The 22795-nt window shown below is 36.1% G+C and overlaps 2 protein-coding genes across 2 annotated transcripts; one reads left to right on the top strand and one right to left on the bottom strand.

Annotated features, from left to right (window-relative positions):
• Window positions 1-5782: 5782 nt before the first annotated feature.
• Window positions 5783-9778, top strand: LOC124635925. Its single transcript, XM_047171889.1, has 5 exons — window positions 5783-6311; window positions 6449-6598; window positions 6738-6800; window positions 9270-9362; window positions 9594-9778. Exons 1-5 carry the CDS (start codon window positions 5921-5923, stop codon window positions 9704-9706), a joined length of 810 nt encoding a protein of 269 aa, XP_047027845.1. The 5' UTR covers window positions 5783-5920; the 3' UTR covers window positions 9707-9778.
• Window positions 9770-12809, bottom strand: LOC124635924 (putative nuclease HARBI1). The gene is made up of 3 exons (XM_047171888.1): window positions 10961-12809; window positions 10572-10849; window positions 9770-10446 (listed from the first exon to the last, which is right to left on the bottom strand). The coding sequence occupies exons 1-3, from the start codon at window positions 11167-11169 to the stop codon at window positions 9872-9874; spliced, it is 1062 nt and encodes a 353-aa protein (XP_047027844.1). The 5' UTR covers window positions 11170-12809; the 3' UTR covers window positions 9770-9871.
• Window positions 12810-22795: the final 9986 nt, after the last annotated feature.

The following is a 22795-nucleotide window of genomic DNA, read 5'->3' as shown; positions in this document are numbered from 1 at the left end:
GACATAAAACACAAGTCTTGACGTAATTTTCTATGTCTCTGCGCATTTCTTTCCAGTAATACTGTTCTCTAATTTTATTGTACATCCGGGTGGATCCAAGATGTCCTGCGACAGGGATATCGTGGTTTTCTCTAAGAATTTTATTTATTTCACTAGGGCTCGGATAATATATCTTATTACAATAAATATGGACTTGTATTCCAGTATTATTAAACAGATACGTTAGCATATTATAGATTTTGACATAAACGTGCCTATCAAAAGGATTTTTAAAATCGGTTATACTTATTTGAGTTATAGAATCATTATTGGATACTAAGTGATTCCTAAGGTTTTGTAAGGACTCGAATATTTCGCCGTAAGTGCAGGTGTCAAAATGGTGCACTTTGGTGAACAAGAAATAATAAATTTTATTATTATCTGAAAATGATTTATATGAATATAGAGTTCTTTCAGAGTTAAAAATCGTTTCAGAGTTTTCTACGTTTGACAAGACATCTTGAACATAGGGTATGGAGTCGTCTAGATCTAATGATGTGGGAATTATTAGAATTTTATTTTTGCTTTTTAATAAACTATCGTTGTGTTCAACTATTATAGTGTTATACTGTGCGGTTAGAGAAGTTTTTAAGAATTTTGAATATGTTTCATCAAGATAAGGTATTGCATTTCTGTGATTACTAGTAGAGGGTTGAAGAGGGGAAGGCGTACAGTCCAGTGAACTAGGGTCCGTTAATTCACCTTTAGGGTCATTTTGATTTATAGGGTTCACAGGATAACGAGAGAGGGCGTCAGCTGCGGAATTTAGTTTGCCTTTTCGATAGATAATTTCATACTCGAACTCTTCAAGTTGAAGACGCCAACGTTGTAATTTACTACTAGGATCAGTATGATTAAACAGCCATTTTAATGGCCGATGGTCGGTTATTATATAAAATTTTCGGCCAAATAGGTAAGGTCTGAAAGTTTTACAACCCCAAACTATAGCAAAAAGTTCTTTCTCAGTAGTGCTATAGTTTGTCTCGTTTTTATTCAAGGTTCTGGATGCATAAGCTATAGGATGGTCCTTACCTACTGGGCCTTGAGAGAGTATTGCTGATATGGCATAATTGGATGCATCACAAGTAAGTGTAAAAGGTTTTGTAAAGTCTGGGTATATGAGGACAGGAGCAGTGACTAGTTTATTTTTAAGGGTCTCAAAGGCCAATTGCTGTTCGTTGGACCAAATAAAAGAATTATCTTTTTTGAGAAGAAGTGTAAGGGGTTTTGATAATTTTGAAAACTCGGGAATAAAACGTCTGTAGTAGGATATTAGACCTAAAAAGGATTTTATGTCTTTTGGACATTTTGGAATTGGAAAGTCTTGAACAGATTTAACTTTATTAGGATCTGGTTTTACACCGTTTTCGGTAATAATATGTCCAAGGTAGCCTACTTCTTTCCGTAAGAATTCGCATTTATCAGCTTGTAATTTTAGATTAAAGTCACGGAGTTTTTGGAAAACAGCGGTCAAATTATTTATATGTTGCATTAAATCATAAGAATATATTACTATATCGTCTAAATAAACGAAACACCTTTCACCTTGAAGGCCCGTCAAGACATTGTTCATTAAGCGTTGGAAAGTTGATGGTGCATTTTTCAGACCAAACGGCATTCTTGTAAATTCAAAGTGTCCTTGGGGAACATTAAATGCGGTTTTACAGGCGTCTTGGGGAGCCATTTTGATCTGATGAAATCCTGAAACGAGGTCAAGAGTTGAGAAATATTTGGAATTTCCTAATTGATCTAAAATTTCGACAATATTAGGAATGGGGTAGGTTTCTCCAATCGTATTATCATTTAATTTCCTATAATCAATGACAATACGCCATTTTTTCTGGCCCGATGCATCAATTTTTTTTGGAACTACCCATATTGGAGAAGACCAAGGTGAAACAGAAGGTTGGATTATTTTCTGATCTAACATCTTTTGAATTTGTGAGTTAACTTCTTGTTTGTGTATTTCAGGAAAACGGTAGGACTTAACATTAATTGGGTGATCTGATGAAGTTCGAATTTCATGTTGAATGGCGTCAGTTGACGTCAGCTGATCGCCTGGTAAGTGAAATATATCGGAATATCTTGAACATACTTCATAAAGGGCTTCAACTTCTTCAGAATTTAGGTGGGAGACGCGGAGGAGTTTGAGAACTTCTTGAGTTCTATTCAAGCAAGATTTATTTGAATTATTTGGTTGGAAAGGGTCGTGATCGACGGGGTGTAAGGTAAGTTGAAGATTCGACTTCAGCGTAATAGGTTCCTCAGAAGCGTTCAAAATTGTGAGGTTTATCCTATTGTTTTCTTTAACTTTAACTAAACAGTTTGCTATAAAAAGAGTATCACTGATATGTTGATCTAGGATAAGACCTTCTTTTAATTCAGGGTTCGTGACCGTACATTCTACAATCATTTCTGAACGAGCCGGAATATGATAAGTAGGGTCAGTTAAGTTTAATTTTATTTTATTATTTTCTAGGTGAAGTATTTGCTGATTATAATCAATAAAGCATTGAAAACGGGTAAATAAATCATTTCCTATAATACCGTCATAGTTAAGATGAATATTTTCAACAACATGGAAATTGAAAGAAATTGACTCTTTCCCAAATATAAGACTTAGATCAAAACTGCCTAAGGTTGGTACTGTATCTTCAGTATTATCTATGCCCTTTAATTTAATTATGTTGTTTTTTAGGGTAAGATTAGAATAAGATTGGATGGAAGATTTTCGGATGAGACAAACAGAAGACCCGGTATCGACAAGTAACGTAAGTGGTTTGTTGGAAACACATGTCTGGACAATAACATGAGGTAAGGATACTTTAGTAGGTTTGCAGGATATTTCATATATTACATTATCTTTATTAAGGACACTTGCTTGGGGCTGGTTACCCTTGTGGTCCTTGGATATAGAAGATTGGACGCTTATTTGGGGCTGGCTACCCTTGTGGTCCTTGGATATAGAAGATTGGACGCTTATTTGGGGCTGGCTACCCTTGTGGTCCTTGGATATAGGGGAGGTGTCGTTGTTATTAATGGGTCTAGCAGAAAATTGTGATTTGGGTCTCACGAGACACCTCCGTGAGCCCATTATTCGTTTAAATCATTATTATTTGAGTAGTCATGACTATAGTGTTTGATTTCATCTTCGTCATTTACGTTTGGGTGATTTTCGGGATTATATTCAGTATGATCTTTGATCATGTAATTTACATGAGCGGGTCCCGGTTTTGGGTAGTTTTGACTTGAGGCTGGCTGTGCCGTTTGTGGAACCCTAAATCTATTATTGTTATACTCACGTTTTTTACAGACTTCAAGAGTATGACCTTGAGCTTTACAGTAGCGACAGAACAACCCTTGATAATTTTGAGCCATAGGTCTATGCGATTGAGGTTTAGTGTTTACATTGTTTATAGCAGGTCTAAAGGTATAGTGTGGTTTTTGGACATAGTTAGATACTTGAGAATTTCGTTTGTATAGCGAATTTAATATTTTTTCTTCGGAAATGGCTAAGTTTATAGCTTCATTGAGGTTAGAAGGGTTTTTACCACGGACTAAGTTTGAGATGTTAGATTTAAGGCCAAGTAAGAAAGTATGAAGAGCCAGTTCTTCCATAGCTGCTGTACGACCCGCTAGTTCTGATTTTTTCTTATTAGATAAGGTCACTTCAGTTAATAATTTAGAGAGGCATGTTTCAACGCGCAATGAAAATTGATGAACTTGTTCGCTGGTTTGTTGACGACATTCCTGCAAATCGGTTAAAAGATGAGAATAATGCTTCCTTTCGCCAAATTGTGTCTTTAAAAACTCACGCAATTGATCCCACGATTCGTATTCTTTTATAGATACAGCAGTTTCAGCTTTACCTTCTAGTTGAGAAAGGATATATTTGAATAATATTTTTTTTTGTTCTGCCGTAGCTAATTCAAATGCATTATCACAATTATTTATGAATGAATTTAATTTGTCACGTGAGCCATCAAAAGTTTTTATGAATTTAAATAATGTACTTATTTGGATAGTTTCACCCTTTTCTTGTTTCAATTGCGGATTTGTAGCCATGTTTATAGCAAATATTTAATTTAATAAAGTGAAGGTAATTTTATTTAATAAAGAGTAATATATAGTACGGTGTAACAGGCGGCCACCTAAGTCGCTGTCTGTTATTCGCAAAACTCTGTGTCAGCGGTTGCTATGTGGTATCGGTATGCAGGTGTGCGATGAGCGACGAAGCTTCTTAGAATTGACAATAATAACTGTGAGAAAGTTATGTTAAATAATATGTTGTAATAAAAGTGACAATAATGTAAATGTTATAATTTTGAAATTTAATAGTTGTTCAAACGAGGTGATGGAAGTTTCACTCGGATCACGAAGTTTCACTCGGATCACGCACTTGCACTTGCACTATAACCACTTTATAAATCACTTTATAGTTACTTACAGGAACGCGAAGAAAATGTACAGGAACATGGTTTTCTTTGCAGGAACGGCCACGACGAGCACTTTCACGATCAGAGAAGTATGCTTGGAGACGAACCAGGGATACCTTGTATCCCGCTACGCTGCCACCAGATTTGTTATATAGTTAGGTGATTTGGAATAAAAGGTCCAATTTCCAAATATTAGGTATATTAGAATTTTCTGCAGTAAAACACAAATGAGTACATAAAACGTCACTGGTAAATGTCACTGCATGAGAGATACACTGGATAAGATAAAGTCACTGGATGAGAAAGTCACTGGATGAGAGTCACTGGATGAGAGAGTCACTGGATGAGAGAGTCACTGGATGAAAGAGTCACTGGATGAGAGAGTCACTGGATGAACGACTGGTTAGATCGGATTATTAATTAGTACTGCCCGCTGTCTCACGGGATGACAAACATCGCGCTGGGTGGTCTCTCACACATGCTTAAAGTGCATACAGTGTATAACAGTACGGGAATTGGATCCGTCGGGACGCGAGTAATACCGCGATGAAAAGATAAATAAAAAAGTAAGTAAGTAAATAACAAAATAGAGATGTTCTATTCAACATAATACACAACTCTGAGGGCTCAGTGTCTTAGGAACAGTAACTTCTGTTGTTAAAATTAGTAAAAGCTGAATTATAAAAGTGGATATTATATCGATACAGTTATGACAACTGTACAGCACTATGCCATATGACATGTTATTGTAAACAACATTTATTTCTAAATATAGCTTTTTATACAGAAATAAACTTAAATATAAGTACTTTCACCATCAATTCATGTTTCCGTAACATATTTTTTATCCAATGTGAATTAGTTTATGTAGAATCTAGCAAAAACTGGTTACTAACCTGTGTAAAGAAAATCCTGCTTGATTTTTGTGCTTACTTGCACGACACTTCACGATACAACACGTAGGCATACTCGTTGATAAATTCAGTCTTGAAATAGTAAAGTCTTAATAGTAAACACGTAAAATACACACATAAAATAACAAAAATAAGTCACGAAGAGCACCTATTTGACAGCACAACTACCATGACATATATGGCCAGATATGGCACGCAGAAGGATTTCAAAAGTAAATGTCACCATTTTACGCAATCACAAAAATATTGTTGTCCCTGTTTTCAAATACACTTATCTGCTTAGAAAGAGTGAGACAGAACTATGTTGCATAGTTTGTTTCATATTTATATAACTATAGATACGTCAATATCAAAACGGCGTCTCCTTATAATTCTAAGCTCGATGCTTATAAGTATTAGCAGCCGCGCGTGGTAATTTTAATTTTTTATGTTAGTCGTTGGTGTTTGTGTTTCTGTATTTTTTTGCTATTCTTGCGATTTGAGTGTACCTCTTGAATACATTTATGCACAGTCATTTCTATGTATTGAAAAATGACATCGAAACGTGAACGAAGCGTTAACTTCAGCCGGGAAGAAGTTGAGCTTCTAACTTCACTCGTTGCTCAACATAAAAGCATTTTAGAAAATAAGAAAAGTGATGCAGTCACATGGAACGAAAAAGAACAGTGTTGGAAGACATTGGAGACACTATTTAATAGCAAAAGCGGTACTAATTATCGCAGTGCCAAAACTTTGAAAGCGAAATACGAAGGTATAAAAAGAAATACCAGGAAAAAGTCTGCTCTAATACGTGCCGAAACGTATCGCACGGGAGGTGGACCTAGTGCTGCTCCTCCTCTGACGCCACTAGAGGAAAAAGTTAAAGACATGATACTGTTGTCTGTAGATGGAATTGAAAGTGAATTTAATTCTGATCATGTTGGTAAGATCATAAGTTTAAAATTGTTATTAGTTCTGTACTACTAATATGACGAGCCAATCAGTATTTTGTATGTAAGTGAATTATAATACAATTGTCATGCTCCTTCTCTTTCTTATTTAATTTTATTTATGTTGCAGATCCTATACAAATAGACTCAGTATGTCCTCCGCCAACACCTTCCACATCCAACCAAGATACTATTTTAACACAAAACATTGAAATAATGGAGATTATTGCAGACAATAACTGTGTCCAATCAGTGGATACCAATATAGAGCATCACATAAGTGAGTTACTTTTTCTACAAACCAATTTAACTTAAATAGCCATATTGCCACTTGTTTTGTTTTAACTAAAATGAAATATTTCTACCAACAAACTTTTCATCCATTAAACTCTTGTTAAAAACTCCTTTTTCGTTTTCAGCGGAAGGTCAGTCTACACAAAATGACGACTCTGATGAGGAAGGGCATTCCAGAAGAAAGATAAGTAAGTAGTGTTCCTGTTGTGTCTCCGTGTTGTTGATAAGCACACCTTCATAACATTCTCACATTTTCTTTTTAAATTTAACCCCTCTGCTCGACAAGGTTTTGACATATGACTTTACCGTTGATTCGGCGGGATATTTTGAATCGCGACATGGAACTCAAAAATTTGTACTAACTTTCAACACATAAATTCTAAGTCCGTAATGCCTGATCAGAAGTATTTTAACTATAACTTTAGAGCTCACTTATTTGACAACAACGTGCGAAGGTCAAATGGGGTCAGTTAATTCAGAAATAGATAATAATTACGGTGTTTCTAAGTCTATCGAAAAGTTAGGCATTTCAAATTTGGTGAAAACTTACCAATAAATAATCGCATCACTTTCTCAAACACAACACAAACGTCATATTTATAACATTTTCAATCCGTTGCAATACATTTCGTGCACTTATTTATGATTCATAACTAAAAAATCAGCACATAAAATACACAATAAAAATGAACAATTTACAAGATCAAAGTCAAGTAGAGTTTGGAACAGAGTACATTTTTTTTTTTTCAATCATCGGTGTGCATTCGATACCTAAATCGGATGTTTATTATAAATAATCGAATACCAATTTTATATATATTTTTTAATAGAAACTTATTTCAATTTTATTTCTTAATTTTAAATTATAGGTTCAATTTGTTTTTGTTGTGAAGAAAAAATATTAAAGTTTTATGAAAGTTTTTAGCATAGGTAAAATTTTTATACTGGGTGTCCCATAAGTCCTTTGAATTTTAAATTTCGAATAAAATTCAGATGGCGCGCCGGAATGGCGCGCGGGGTGCGGGGATAGCATCAACGGTCTTTCAGGAAAGTTTTATCGGAGCAGACCGTGGTTTTTGTGTGCGTGAGTCACAACAATGATTCGGCCACCATTGCGCGGCGTAAAGGACATTGGGCGAGATGTTTGAATGTTGGTCTACTCCCCCTCTAGTAATGAGTCATACATCATTTGAAAGGTCGTCTTTTTAAGCGTTACATTTTGTACTTACATACTACTTACCAATTCTTAGTACTTTAGATGTTAGAACATGTTTAAGGTTTTTTATCGATAGTTAGTTTCAAGTCCTTAGATTCCTTCTCTAGTAATTAATTATATATCACTGGAAAGGCCTTTTTAAATCGAACATTTCGTACTTAAATACCTCTAACAAATTGTCAGTACCTAAGAAGCTACAGTAGATTTTAGACATAGTTATTATTTCACTAAACATGGTCCAACTCCCTAAATACTAACAAATGACAATCGCCGCCGTACAAGAAAATACTTTATATAACATAAGCTTTCTATTGATGTATTACTTAATGCTAGAGGAGAGGTAGATCAAAACGCTCATTGTCCTTTGGTGGCGAAAAAAAATTGCTTCATTCCTCTAGGCATCGACTTAATATTTTTGATCCTAATGATCCCGCAGGACTTCTGAGGATCTGAGGCGGATGACGGGGAGTAGCGACCCCGCGCTTCTTTATAGCTTGTCGGTCAAAAATAATCTTTCTTGTTTTACTATTTATAGTCAATGCAATTTATTTGATACCCGTATTGACAGATTTGTGAAAAGAAAAATAAGTCAGCGGCGGCCATAATATCTTTCTTCCATCTTGGACCAGCTTTCGATGAACAGCGAGTAGCAGTTCCGACTACCTATTTGCCCTTTCAAACAATAAAATCGTCATAAAATTTTGCGATAACTACACCTAACTACAGCTCTCGTCAAATAGCTTTGCCGCTCAGTTAAAAAGTCGGAAGTAACGAACCGCCATTAAGTTTGGCAGGACTACAGGAATTCTGTACATAAAACACCCGAAAAAATAAATAAGTCTTCAAAATTTGCGGTCTTCAGAAATCCTAAAAACCGAAAAAAAAAAATATTCCGGCTACAACGTATTTTCTACCACTGATTTTCTAGCATTTTTTCAAAATAAATTAAGTCATTTTACTTTTCCTAATTTATTTTCAGATTATAGTATACAAAAGTGCAATTTAGTAATATTATAATATCAAATAATATAAAATTATTAAATCGATTCTTTATTTTAACGAATCGGATCATTCGATGCAAAACTTCTATCACCGTCGCCATCTTGTCTATGCGTCTTCAAATTTAAAAAAACAACAAATGTAAACAAACATGGCGAGTTCGATCAGAATTCCCGGTAATTACGATTGGATTTTCAAAAGGTATATTACTAAAGGGATGCTAAATATGAAAGGTTTGAATGCGTCAAAATAGTTTAAATTTATTTAGTTATTTTATTTAGTACTCACAAATACGGTTTGATTGGAAAGAAAATAAATATGAGCGTAAATAATTAGGAAAGTGTATGACTCATTCGCAGACCCCGATTGGGGTCTAAACCGAGCTTACGGTGACATTGATGTTCAGACCCCAATCGGGGTCCGCTACGGATTTGACGGTTAAGTCAATATACTACACCCAAAAAAGTCGCCTATGATGAGAAGTGGACTAATTGGAAGCCAAAATCTCTGCGCTCCAAAAAACATCCTGCCTTATGTAAGTTCTTTTAATCTTTCTTTTTTTAGTTCATGTATTTAGATATGTATTTTATATTGATGTGCAGTATAGCAGAGTTGCAATGTAATGGTTCAACCATCAACCTGTGGTCTGATTGGAACTCCACTATAGAAGAGACCTAGATTGTATGGGTAAATTAAATGATGTTGATACTAGCTTGTGTAATTTTTACCAATACATATTTAAAATAAAGAAAAAATCTTGTTTCAGCTGCTGAGAAGATGAAAAGGCCATTCGAAAGAGTAGCTGATTCAAATTTAGAGATTGCAGATTTACAGAAGAAGATTCTGGAGGAAGAATTGTTAAATAAAAGAAAGCAATAGGCCTTCGAAGAGGAAGAAAGGGAGCAGCACAAAAGAGAAATGTGGGCGTTGGAAAAAAAATACTTTTTAAATTTGAAAAATAAATCGTTTTTTATTTAACACAGAATACATTTAATAACCTACTATATTAATGGAATGCAAAATGCCTATAAATGACTGTCATTATTATAGTAATGAAGCAAAATAATCATTAATTAAATTACTTCGCACTGTTGCATCCCCCAAATTTCCTAGACTACTTTGATTCACAACATCGTGTTCATCTGGCTCACCCACGGGGTAGATGGCTTCAAAATGGTCATCTCGCATATCTATTGCAATATTGTGCAACACTGCACATGCCACTATTACAGCCTGTACACGAGATACAGATAGCAAAATTTTTTTTGATAAAATAGGGAATCTGTTTTTCCAAACCCCATAGGTCCTTTCTACTACATTTCTGCTTCTTATTTGGTATTCATTATACAGATGTTCTGCTGGAGTCATGGGAGTTTGTAGTGGAGTAAGTAGGTATGAAGTATTTTCATATCCTCTATCACCAACAATTATACAGTTTCTAAATTCTCCATTTTGAAGTCGTTGCTTTATAAAAGAATTATTAAATATTGTTTGATCATGAGCTGCTCCTGGCCATCTAGCCACTATGTCCAAGATCCTTAACTTTGCACTCACTACAGTTTGCACATTAAAAGAAAATTGTGATTTCCTGTTTCTCCATTCTTCTGCATTGTTTCCACCTGAAAATAATGTAAACAGCATTTATAAAAACAGCTCAATTTGATCATTTGGTACATAGTTTGACAAATAATGGATAATCCTTTATTTACATTACCATTCATAGTACCTATTTAATATATATTACCTGGAGATTTTATGGGTACATGGGTACAATCGATAGCACCAATAAGCCTTGGGAATTTAGCTATATTAAAAAACTCTTGCTGGATGTCTCCAGTGTTGGTTGGAAATTTGATAAACAACCCACGCAATCGTGCAATAGCTTGTGAAACCAGGTAGACAAAGCGACTGGCAGAAGCTTTGCTTACACCAGAGAAATCACCTACTGCTGTAAGAAAGCTTCCCGTCACGTAAAACCTCAATGTTAGCAGTAGACGATTAATTGGCTTTATAGCCAAATTCCTGAAAAAAACATTGGAGTTAGATCAGGTATAGTTACAGTACATACAATAGCTAGACGGAGCCGAGACATTATAAGAATACAGGCTGCAGGTTAGGTATATGCTTACTTACCTTTCTGTAGGGACAGATATTGCTTTCTCAATAATTGAATACACAAACATCACAGCTTTCTTAGTGAGTCTGAAGCGCGCCCTGAAGTCCGTTTCGTCTAATGTCTCCATATAGTTTATTCTTTCCCGATACACAGGAATCTTGCGAGGTATTGTGAGTCTATCGAAATATTCATCAAACTCATCTTCAAGAGTCTCAAAAATGTCCATTGCCGAAATATATAATTGTTTAAAACACAACACGAACGAAAGAAAGAAAATGTTATTCAATTTTAACTGTCAAACACACTACTTATGTGTCGGATAACTGTGCTATTTGCAACTTCAACCGACCCATAACTTATCGCTGACTTTATGTGACACATAGCACTATTCGAAAGTCGTGAAACGCAAAAAATGTGTTTATCCTACGAATAAGTAACAAATAGCTTATTCGGAACTTGTGCAGAACTTATCGGTACATTGTGAAACAGACCCTAAATATACAAAACCGTAATATTATTGATATTTTTTAGTTATTCACGTAAAAAGTAATGTCACACAAAAACCCTCACATTAAATCATAAAATGAAAATCCACCCAGGAACAAACATCGGGACATTTTGTAAGTTGAAATTACCAGAGCGCAATTGCAAAATATAAAAATTGTGGAGGTCACAGACATAGGAACTTTTAAAGGAACTATGGCCGTCCACCAAGTCATTTGGAGGTGAGATCGGTTAGAGATGCGCAGCCGAAGCTGTTTTAGGTGTCAAGAGGAAGTGTGTCAGCATTACCATCTCGGTATACACAGCGTCGAAAAAGTAGAAACTACCCAAGTTTACAAAGAACCAACACTTGAAGATAATGCGTTACCGATACCTGCACATGCACTTAATCCCATTCCTGAAATCTATGCAGTACCACAACGATCAGGTAGATATAGTCCGGAACTCATACGAAACGTATACCCGAGTAAACGGCGTAGGAAGTTGCATTCAAACAATATCAATCGTGAAACAATATCAAAACATCATGGAGGCACACTGTGAGTTTCCAGCAGGTAGCGGAAATAATGCTTCATGTAAACATGTTGCTGTTCTTTTATTTGGGATAGAACATATGGTACATGCAAAACCAATTTTATTATTTGAATACACTAAAAAAAATCAACTATGATAGTGGAAGTTTGGTTTTAAATCCCTAATAGCTCCATGCCTCTCAAACAAATGTATGAACCTGCCAATCCCTATAGCTTAGAGACTGATCAGATCCAAAATCTAAAATGTTGAAAAATTTGCTGGTGTCAGAAATAACTGAGGATCAAATAAAAAAAATTGAAGAGGAAACACGTTTTCAAAGTAACAGTGATGAATGGCATAACCAAAGGCAGGAACATATAACTGCTAGCACTTTCCATACAACATGTCATTTAAGAGCGACAACAATGAAGGTCTACGCAAAACATTTGCAACAAAAAAAGAAGACACTCTTCAGCAGAGCGACAAGCCATGGCATTATAAATGAAAAAATAGCATTAGATAAATATTGTAAAATGTATGACCTCATAGCAGAGCCTTGTGGGCTTTTCATCAGCAAACGGCCTCATCTTGCAGCTTCACCAGATGCATTGTTGGGTTCAGAGACTACCATAGAAATAAAATGCCCATATGCAAGCAGATCTCAAAATATAACCTCCACAAGTGTGCCTTATTTATATGAAATTAATGGTATTTTGAATTTAAAGATGAATTCTCCATACTATCAACAAATTCAGGGGCAGTTGTACTGCACAATAGAAAATACTGTAACCTGGTGATATACACCTATATTGATTTAAAAGTGGTAAATGTTTACAGAGATGAACAATTTATAATAGAAATGTTATTAAAACTAGATTACTTTTATGAAAATTATTATAAAGGTGAACTTTTAAATAAGTATTTATATTAGAATTATGAAGATTTTAATAAATAATGAACCAATCATTAATTTATGTTTTTATTTACTATTCCTTCCCTGAAATTACATAACATCATGATGTTATATTATGATAAACTTTGCCGTTGCCGCGTTACTAATCAACAATTTTCATATGCGTATAAGAGACAGAGAGGATGCCACATTAATTCTTACAAATATTAGAAGATTTTTATATGTGAATAATGATCTTGCTGATTATGTAGAAAGTAATCATTTAAATCGAAGGCGTACACAATTCTTGAATATTAATGTAAGCACAGAAAATATAACTGAGTTTCCCCAACTCACTTTAAGGCATCGTTCAGACCAAACGTATTGTCGGCCGCTGACTGTGAGCGCGCGTTACGCAGTTTATTGCTTTTCCATATATATTGAAATTGTTGTTCACACCGAACCGACTATACGCTATTACGTCGTCTGTTGTCGCTGACTCTCAGTGGCCGATTATTTTACTACGCGACTATGCACGGCGGACGCGGATTGGCTACGCGGACGCAGTTGCCGAATAGCGCCGCTCCGACGCTCGAGAAACAAACTTCAATGAGGACAGACGTGACACGTGACACCTCGCGATGTTCGACACCGAAAAGTTTATTGCAGAAGTACATTCTAGAGAATGTATTTGGAATGCGAATTCAGAAGAATCTAGTGTTAGAAACTTACGAAGATGCGCTTGGGAAGACATAGCATCTGTTATGTATGAAGATTGGGGGGTTCAAATACTGAGCTCTTTTATGTGTAGAATAGTCAGCCGCTCAGCGTACGCATCTAGTGTGAACCTACACGAGCCTATTCTTTTGTTCACACATGTAGCGCATCGTACGCTATAGTTTACTGTCGGTTTGGTGAGTACGCTTACTGCAGATTGAGTCGACGTTCACACTGGGGCAGACAGTGAGTATACTCACAGTAAGCGGCGGTCAATACGTTTGGTGTGAACAATCCCTTAGTAATTTTTTAAGAAAAAGGAGAAGATTCTGAAGTCTTCGCGCATGGATTCTACATGCAATATACAGAAAGCAAATGAATCATGCCTTCAAGCTTCATAAAAAATTGCTTATCGCATCGCACGTAATAAAAAACCACACACTATAGGAGAGGACCTCATCAAACCTTGCTTGTTAGATGCAGTAACGCTTGTTATTGGTGAGCAACATGTAGCTAAGATTAAACAAATCTCACTCTCAAACACTACTATTCAAAGTCGCATATGTGAAATGAGTGCCGATATTCTAGTAACCGTTATTTCTGAAATAAAGGAAAGTCCTATGTTTGCGCTGCAGTTGGACGAGTCCACAGATGTTGCTTCGTGTTCACAATTATTGATATTTACACGATTCATTAAAGATGATGATGTAAAGGAGGAATATTTGTTTTGCAAGTCTTTGCCCACTACTACTCGCGGCGAAGACGTATTTCAAACGCTAAAAGAGTTTATTGAGGAAAATGGCCTAGACTGGTTAAAGCTGGTTGGTACTTCTACAGACGGGACGCCTTCCATGATGGGCATCCGTTCTGGTTTTCAGGCACTCGTAAACAAGTTGATTTACGATTTCACATCAAACAATCTATTCTTCAAAGTTTGAAAAATAGTAATCGAATAAAAAATGAGGTAAGTTTTTGATATTTCATATATTTTTCCGCTGATTCCTTTGTAATTTTACGTCGAGGTAGTTTTTAATATGTTGCCAAATGTCTACATTATGCGTTTGCTTTACGAATTGATATGGTTGTGGGCCGGCTTGTCGTTATTTTTTGCTTTCGACTTTTAGCATGCCCCGCAGGCTGCGCGATGAAAATATCGAAGATATGAGCATATCTTCGATATTTTTTTCTAAATTCATAATTGACGCTGTTATTACAAAAATTGTCGAACAGATCAATTTATTTACTATCCAAGAGAGTGTTACCAGCCCGTAACTGCTACAGAAATACGTCAATTTTTAGGTATTATCATATTCATGTCGATGTTCCACTACCCTAGTATCCGATCATACTGTTCAAAATACGGCTTTGCTCAAATCTTGAATGACTTTAGCAGACTTTAGAGCAGAGTTGGCAGAGGCTTTATGTAACTATAAAAAAAGTGTTGAAAAGAGAGGAAGACTCTCTAGTAGCAATATTGAAAGAGAATTGGAAGCGAAGAAACCTCGTCGTAAACCACTCAACCCTGTGCCAGTAAAAGATGTAAGAACGGATGGTGTCGACCACAACGAAAGAAGATGCGAAAAGAAAAATAGATGCAGACTGCCTGGTTGTAAAGGATTTTCGCGCACCGAGTGCACCAAATATCTTGTTGCTCTTTGCCATACCAAAGAAAGAAAAATTGTTTTGCTGCATTTCACTGTTAGATTAGATAGTCCTTTAACGCATAATGTGTCCAAAAGGCGACATATATTTTTTTCGTAATAAAACCTTTATTTTTTAATTGCTTTTTTTTCATTATTTTTCCCATTACATATCGCCAAACATCTACACAAACATATTATTTATTTTACAAAACAAAAAATCATGCATTTAAATATACACAGTAAAATCAGTCTAAAAAGTAATGTTAGTTGTAAACTCCGCTAAAATATCCTACGTTATAAGCAAGTCCTCTAAAATAAAAATATTTTTTCCAGTGGTAGGTTCTTCATTCCTCCCGACCGGGTGTTTGCGAAAGACATTGAGAACCAAAGAAGTCATTGTTTCTCCCTCGGAATACACGGAAGTATTACAGTAAAATTTATAAATTTATTGAAAACGATACCAGTCTACGATTGGAAAGCTGCTTATGAGCCCGTGATAAAACCTACTTCATCCTGGCACTTTCTATTCATGAGAAGTAAACGATTTTTCCTAACTCGTACTAAAACCGAGAATATCTTGGTCCAAGGAGAAGAGACCTACCGGAATGAAATTAATAACAAAAAAAATATCACATTTTCTACCGCTTTTCTATGGAAAATGCGATCGCAGGATTTCAGAAAACGGGTATTCATCCTTTTAATAGGAATACTTTTACCAAAGATGATTTTTTGACATCTTTTGTCACTGACAGACCTGTAGTTGAGCTCCTGGAACTTCTGCTGAAATACTATCTACTAATGATGCCGCTGAAAGGCCAGCTGCTATCTCTTCTAACTATACTCCACAAATAGCAGATTCAGAATTAAATTTGTCAACCACGGTTTTATCTCCTGAATGCATCGGACCATATCCAAAGGCATTGCCTAGGAAAACTCAGAATCGTTCCAGAAAAATGAAAAGCACAATTATTACTGATACGCCTGAGGAGGATGCTTTCATTGAAAAACATTTAGCTAAAAAGAAACCGAATCAGAAGGCTAAGATGAAAACATCTAAAAACATTAAAAAGCTGATACAGTAGTCTTCAGAATCGTCGGATTCGGATTTTTCATTCCATGAATCGGACTTCTACATCTAAGGCTGAGGGCAAAAGCAAGGCAAAATATCACCATAAAAAAGGCAAAAAAATGATGATGACTATTGCACTATTTGTAGAGGGGCTTATCTGAATAGCAATATGTAGACTGGCTAAAATGTGCTATTTGTAACAAATGGGCTCACGAAACGGCATCAAGGTTATGAATAATTATTTTTGTAACAATTGCAATTAATATCTACCCCTATGAGTAACGAAAAGACTGATTTATTGATTATGGTCGTGGTGGCCTAGTGGGTAAAGGGCCAATCTCTCAAGTATGAGGGCGCGGGTTCGATCCCAGGTCAGGCAAGTACCAATGCAACTTTTCTAAGTTTGTATGTACTTTCTAAGTATATCTTAGACACCATTGGCTGTGTTTCGGATGGCACGTTAAACTGTAGGTCCCGGCTGTCATTGAACATCCTTGGCAGTCGATACGGGTAGTCAGAAGCCAGTAAGTCTGACGCCAGTCTAACCAAGGGGTATTGGGTTGCCCGGGTAACTGGGTTGAGGAGGTCAGATAGGCAGTCGCTTCTTGTAAAGCACTGGTACTCAGCTGAATCCGGTTAGACTGGAAGCCGACCCCAACATGATTGGGAGAAAAGCTCGGAGGATGATGATGAGTAACGAAAAGACTGATGAATGTGTATTATTGTTATTCCTAATATTGTAGGTTTTGATTTGTTATTCCAAATAAGAATTATTTTTGCTACCTGAGTCATGAAACGGACAAGCGACAGAGATACAAAAAAGCAATATATTCCTTAAAATAAAGTAGATTTTCTTAAAATATGGTGTATTACTAATAGTATAATATATCTGAGTTCCCTAAGGATAGTTAAAGAGTTTTTAAGTATTTAACTAAAATATCTAATATTACTGCGAAGTTAAACGTCCGTTTCCGCTGACATTTTAAAAGATCAATTTTATGATTCTACAAAACCTGCGTAATTATTTTAGAGAAGGTGATGTTATGATTTTAGGCCGAGTGTTTCGTGACAGCATTTCGTTACTACAAAGCTTGAACTACTCGGTTCATTATCCTCTCTCATTAGAACCAGGTGAACACCAATTTAATACGGCAAATGCTAACGAATCCCGTAAAGTGACCCTATGTCGATGGGAAGTAGAAGTCGTCAAAGGACGCCTTAAACGAGATTTTAAGCTGCTGCGCCAAGAATATTTTAATAGAGCGTCTAAACATTTGATGCAAGATTTTAGGGTGGCAGCAGCATTAATTAATAAGTTTCACCCGGTTCTAGAAGACAGAGAGGATTCTAGAATAATAATAATCTCTATAATCCAAGATACAAGATACTTTATTTGTATGTTAAGAAATAATTTATTGGCGGATTTTGTAGAATAAAACAATTTAAATAGAAGGCGGGCCCAGTTTGAAAGTATAACAATTAATAGTGAAACTCTCCATGATTTTCCACAGATGGAGTTAAATGATTTGATTTTAATACCGTTGGCTGTGTATCAACTCAAACAAGCCCGCTCATACTAAGGTGATTAGGCAAGATGGATCCTATGTTGTTGAGGTGTGCAGGGAGGTTGATCAACAATTATTGATCACAGAATTAGGGCTAAATTCTGAAACGGTATGGTTATTACGAGGGAAAATTCACAGCCGTCATATAAGTAGCAAAGTGTATTTTGTATATATCTTAGTTGACTCATCACAAGTAGGTCGACAAGCAATAGTCGAATATTGCTGTAATTGTATCGTTGGGCGCAGAACTATAGGTTGCTGCGCCCATGTTATGACCATTATTTGGTACCTAAGTTATGCGAGGTATCAAAATAATATCAACCCCAATGCACAGTTTTTAGTCACTATTTTAATTTGTAATTTAGACGAAGAACAATAAATGTGAAATTAAAAAAATCTGTTTTATTTCTTATTCAAATTCAATTACAAAAATATTGTAGGACTGTAGATTTTAAAAAATCACTTATTACCATCTAAAATTGGTAAAGCTATTTGTTGATTTTCGGTGAAGTTCGCGAGTTCGTAGTTCGTTTGCGAGAATATTTTGCTCGTGAACAACAAAATGGCGGACCCTTGTTACCGCTTGAAAATGTTCGCGATCGTGTCGCCGATGCTCTAGGAATCGGAAAGGCTACTGTTTCTCGAATAACAAAGAAAAAAATTTGGTGAGTCGTCCATGGAGGACAATAACTATTATCACCAAAGAAGAAAAAGAAAAGGTTAAGTCATATAACAGAACCTGATAATTTTGATTTAGATGCTATACGCAATCTTATTTATGCTTACTACCTACGAGGTGAACTATAGACCTGCCAGAAGTTAGTATCTTTATTAAAAGCTGCAGAACTTTTCAAAGGCGGCGCTACTTCCCTTAGGGCCAGGCCACAACAGTGCGTTGCGGCGTCGCATCGCAAAAATCAACGACGCCGCACAACGCATCGTGGAAATTTCCGATGCGCTGCCGCAACGTACAAATCTGCGATGCGACAACGCTTTGCCGTTTAGTCGGTGTCCATACTTTGAACGACCTGCACGTGTTTTTTAAGCGATATGGCGCAGTACGATGTCGATCACCTGATATCTTTAATTTACGAACGTCCCGTCCTTTGGGACAAAACTATATCACAATTCAAAGACAAATTTTTAAAAACAGAAGCATGGAGGGAAGTGTGTACAAGTTTATATTCAAATTTTGAGGAATTAAATAGTGTTGAAAAAACAAAACTCGGTAAGTACTTATAAAGATTTATATTTCTGTTAACTGCCAACCAAGACCTCCAATGTTACAATTAAAATAATTACAAAGTTCGTTTCTGATTATGTTAGCTCCTGTTCTACTTTCATGTGTTGTTTCGTGTAAAATTTGCAAAGAATCGTCAATAATCATTTCTTCAAACGTTTGTGCGCCATCTCGATTCAATACAAAGTTGTGTAATACACAGCATGCTTTTATAATGTCTATTGTGAAATCGTAAGAAACATTAATGGGTCGATGAAATATGCGCCATTTATTTGCGAGTATGCCAAAAGCGCTCTCAACATATCGTCTGGCTCGGCTCAAACGATAATTAAAAACTCGTTTTTCTATCGATAAAAACTTCCCAGAATATGGGCGCATTATATTATTCGTCAGTGGTAATCCTTCATCCGCCACGAAGACAAAAGGAATTTCTTTTTGAAAGCCAGGTAACGGTTTTGGCGGAGGTATAGATAATTGACCTTTTTTAATAAGTCGTATAGATTTGAGTTCTGAAAAACAGTGGAGTCACATTCCTTACCATATGCACCTATATCGACATATATAAATTTGTAATTCGTATCAACAAGTGCTAATAGAACAATGGAATTATAATTTTTATAATTGAAAAATAGGGATCCACTGTGATCCGGGCTCAATATACGAATGTGTTTTCCATCTAGCGCTCCTATACAATTAGGAAAGTTGGTCTTTTTTTCATACTCTTGAGCAATTTGTTCCATCAGCTCTGTTGTAATTTTTGGTAATTCCAACCTTTTAAGAATGTTCCATACAATACGACAAGCAAATTTTATTATTCCTGTTATTGTAGATTTTCCACGATAATATGTGGAATGCATATCTTTAAAAGTATTTCCCGTCGCCAGGTACCTGAAAGAAAACAAAATAAATCATTATTCGTCATATTTTTTTAGGTAACGATGTCTTAAAGAAATGGAGAGGAATCAAGGATAATTTTACAAAATACAAAAAAAAAATAAACGAGCAATGTAAATCCGGAGCTGGGGCCAAAAAAATTAAACAATATCATCTATACGACCAGCTCCTATTTCTGAAAAAGAATTCTCAAAATAAAACAACATCAAGTCTTGACGATGAAGAAATAAGACCAAGCACCTCAACCCAACAAAGCCAGCAACCTGTCATGCCACGTTACCAGCCTGCATCGCGTAAAAGAAAAATTGACGAAGACGAATTTGAGAAGAATATTATAGCTGCTTTAAAAACACCTGAAAGTAGACATTTATCTTTTTTTAAAGGAATTTTGCCATCATTGGAAAAATTGAATGATAATCAAACAACAATTTTCCAAAGTCGTGTCCTAGAGTAAGGTTACACGCTCATTCTGGCGTCAGTTCAGCCCATCAGTCTGCTCATAATGATGGGAGAATTATCGTCTAACCGGTTGACTGACGGACTGATGGTCCAGAATGACAAAAATTAAATATTTTAAATATTTTTCATCATTCTCTCGTGAATGACAGCAGACTGATGCCAGACTGATCGTGTAACCGCTCGAATAATTCTCGCGTCAGTCACCGTCCGCGACGTAATGGAGCAACACGTGCTAAGCGACGAAGCACCGCTACCAACGCCGCCTGCGCTGCCCGCATCACCTGGGCCCCCACTAACGTCAATCGAGATTGAAAAGGAGTTCATCCTCACGTTCGAGTCCTTGCCAGTGTTATGGGATAAAACACATGCTTTATATTGTAATAAATACAAGAGAAACGACGCTCTGTAAAACTCCTCGATATATTTGTAAAAATTAAAACCGGGGCAACTATAGAGGACGTCAAAAAAAAAATCAACGTTTTACGGTCCAACTACAGAAGAGAGTTGAAGAAAATTATTTCATCACGAAGATCGGGTGCTGGTACAGATGAAATATACTGCCCAAAAAGTTGGACTTTCGAATACCTGAAATTTTTGGATAAATTTGAGCAGCCTGTTCCGATAGATTGGGTAAGTAAAAGCACATTTTCTATGTAGTATAAGTAATACGCGTTTGTTTGAACTTTGCGAGAATTACCGCTACTACTCGCTTCACCACCCGCCTGCGCTCGCCCGCACAGTATTGTCATATTTCAAATCATAATACCGCCGCGACACATGGCCGCGACTCGCAAACTTCAAACAGACGGGTAGTAGGTATTTTGATTTTATTACTCGTTTTTGCTCGATATCAATTACGACAACAGGTAGACGTTTGAAATATTCCCAGAATATTGAGTATCGCATCGATGGCCTCGAGGCCAGAATAAGCGCATTGGAACAGGCTGCTACGGGTCGTTCATCGGTAGATGAGGTCGTGCGTGAAGGAGTTGAGGCGTGAGCTAAACGATAGGGATCAGGACCAGGAGGATTGGCAAATGATGGAGATAACTAATATTCCGGAGGCTGCTAGTAATAAATAGTTTTGTAAAATTGTGCAAATTGTGAAAAACAACATAGAAATATCTTCAACCTAACCTCAAAAGTGTTTCCTTAAAAGTCATATTTGTCATCATAGACTACAGAACGCAGCTGCTACTAGTGTAGTGCCAACCTCACAATAACCTCTAAAGAGGAGAGGTGAAGATTAATAATAACTTAATGTCACTTTTAGCAATTTTAAAAGAAAAATGTAAAAATTATGAAGAGGTACAATCTGTCGAAACGAACTGTGTCCCAAATATTCATCAGCAACTGAACAAAAATAAATCAAACAAAGGCACAGACTTAGTGACGACCTAAAATCTTTTGCTTTGACATTATACTTTTATTCGGCAAGGGGATATCGCTATTTGAGAAATTTTGTTAGCATTCCCCATCCTTCTACTCTTAGAAGACTTTAGCTTCGCATAATTGTAATGTGGGGTTTATATCAGAGGTTTTGAATTCCCTAAAAGGTGCTGCAAAATAAAAACATCACCCTGCAGAATGTTGCACAAATTTTTGAATGTTGCGCAATAGTGACATCGATGTAGTCCTCTCCAGCACCAGCCCTGCTGAGACGCCGATCTCACCCACAACGCGTTATATTTCTAGTACTCACGAATATCGGTTGAAGGCTGAGGCAGTATATATACAATGAACTCTGTGTTGCGCGTTTGAAGTTACTTTACTCTTTGGCACTCTTTGGTCTGGAGTCTGGACAAGTATTAAGCAATGAGGAATCAGTGTTGCCAGCGGCAGATAGCGCTGACTAATATACCACCATAATCCACATAACCCCAATAATTATCACTTTTTTGATCATACTTTAGTTCAGATCTGATTGACATTGCATCAAAAATTTGTCCAACATTCTGCAGGTTGATGCTTTTATTTTGCTGAAACTTTTTTTTTCTATTGTACTTGACTGTATTTTTATATTTGATCTCAGTAATTGAAGTGTAATTTGATTGATCTCATTTAACGTTCTCAGAAGTAGAGGGTCACAGAGGTGTACCTAAACGAAATCGGGACGTGTGTTCAAATATTTAGAAAAAATGTCCTGTATGTCATGTATAAAGAACGCACGAAAAAAAGGAAACGCATATATTGTTAATCCAATGGGCCATCGTGATTTTTATGTATGACTAGAATACAGAAGGTGAAAAGGTTAAGCTATGTGACATTAAAATCATTAAAATGTTGAAAGATTTAAATGAACCTGCCAAAGTCAAAATATTTTATAAGAATTCTTACTTAGAACAGAATTTTAAAG

Source organism: Helicoverpa zea, chromosome 13, assembly GCF_022581195.2.
Source record: "Helicoverpa zea isolate HzStark_Cry1AcR chromosome 13, ilHelZeax1.1, whole genome shotgun sequence".
NCBI lineage: Eukaryota > Metazoa > Arthropoda > Insecta > Lepidoptera > Noctuidae > Helicoverpa > Helicoverpa zea.
Note: the sequence above shows the minus strand (reverse complement) of the source record. Positions and strands in the feature narration are given on the sequence as shown.

Bases quoted from the DNA above. Each gene is read 5' to 3' on its own strand.
- LOC124635924 (XM_047171888.1), bottom strand. From the start codon at position 11,169: ATGGACATTTTTGAGACTCTTGAAGATGAGTTTGATGAATATTTCGAT. The intron at 10,850-10,960 runs GTAAGTAAGCAT...TGTTTTTTTCAG, and splicing joins ATATCTGTCCCTACAGAAAG to GAATTTGGCTATAAAGCCAA. The intron at 10,447-10,571 runs GTAATATATATT...CATTATTTTCAG, and splicing joins TGTACCCATAAAATCTCCAG to GTGGAAACAATGCAGAAGAA.
- LOC124635925 (XM_047171889.1), top strand. From the start codon at position 5,921: ATGACATCGAAACGTGAACGAAGCGTTAACTTCAGCCGGGAAGAAGTT. The intron at 6,801-9,269 runs GTAAGTAGTGTT...TTTGACGGTTAA, and splicing joins GCATTCCAGAAGAAAGATAA to GTCAATATACTACACCCAAA. The intron at 9,363-9,593 runs GTAAGTTCTTTT...ATCTTGTTTCAG, and splicing joins CAAAAAACATCCTGCCTTAT to CTGCTGAGAAGATGAAAAGG.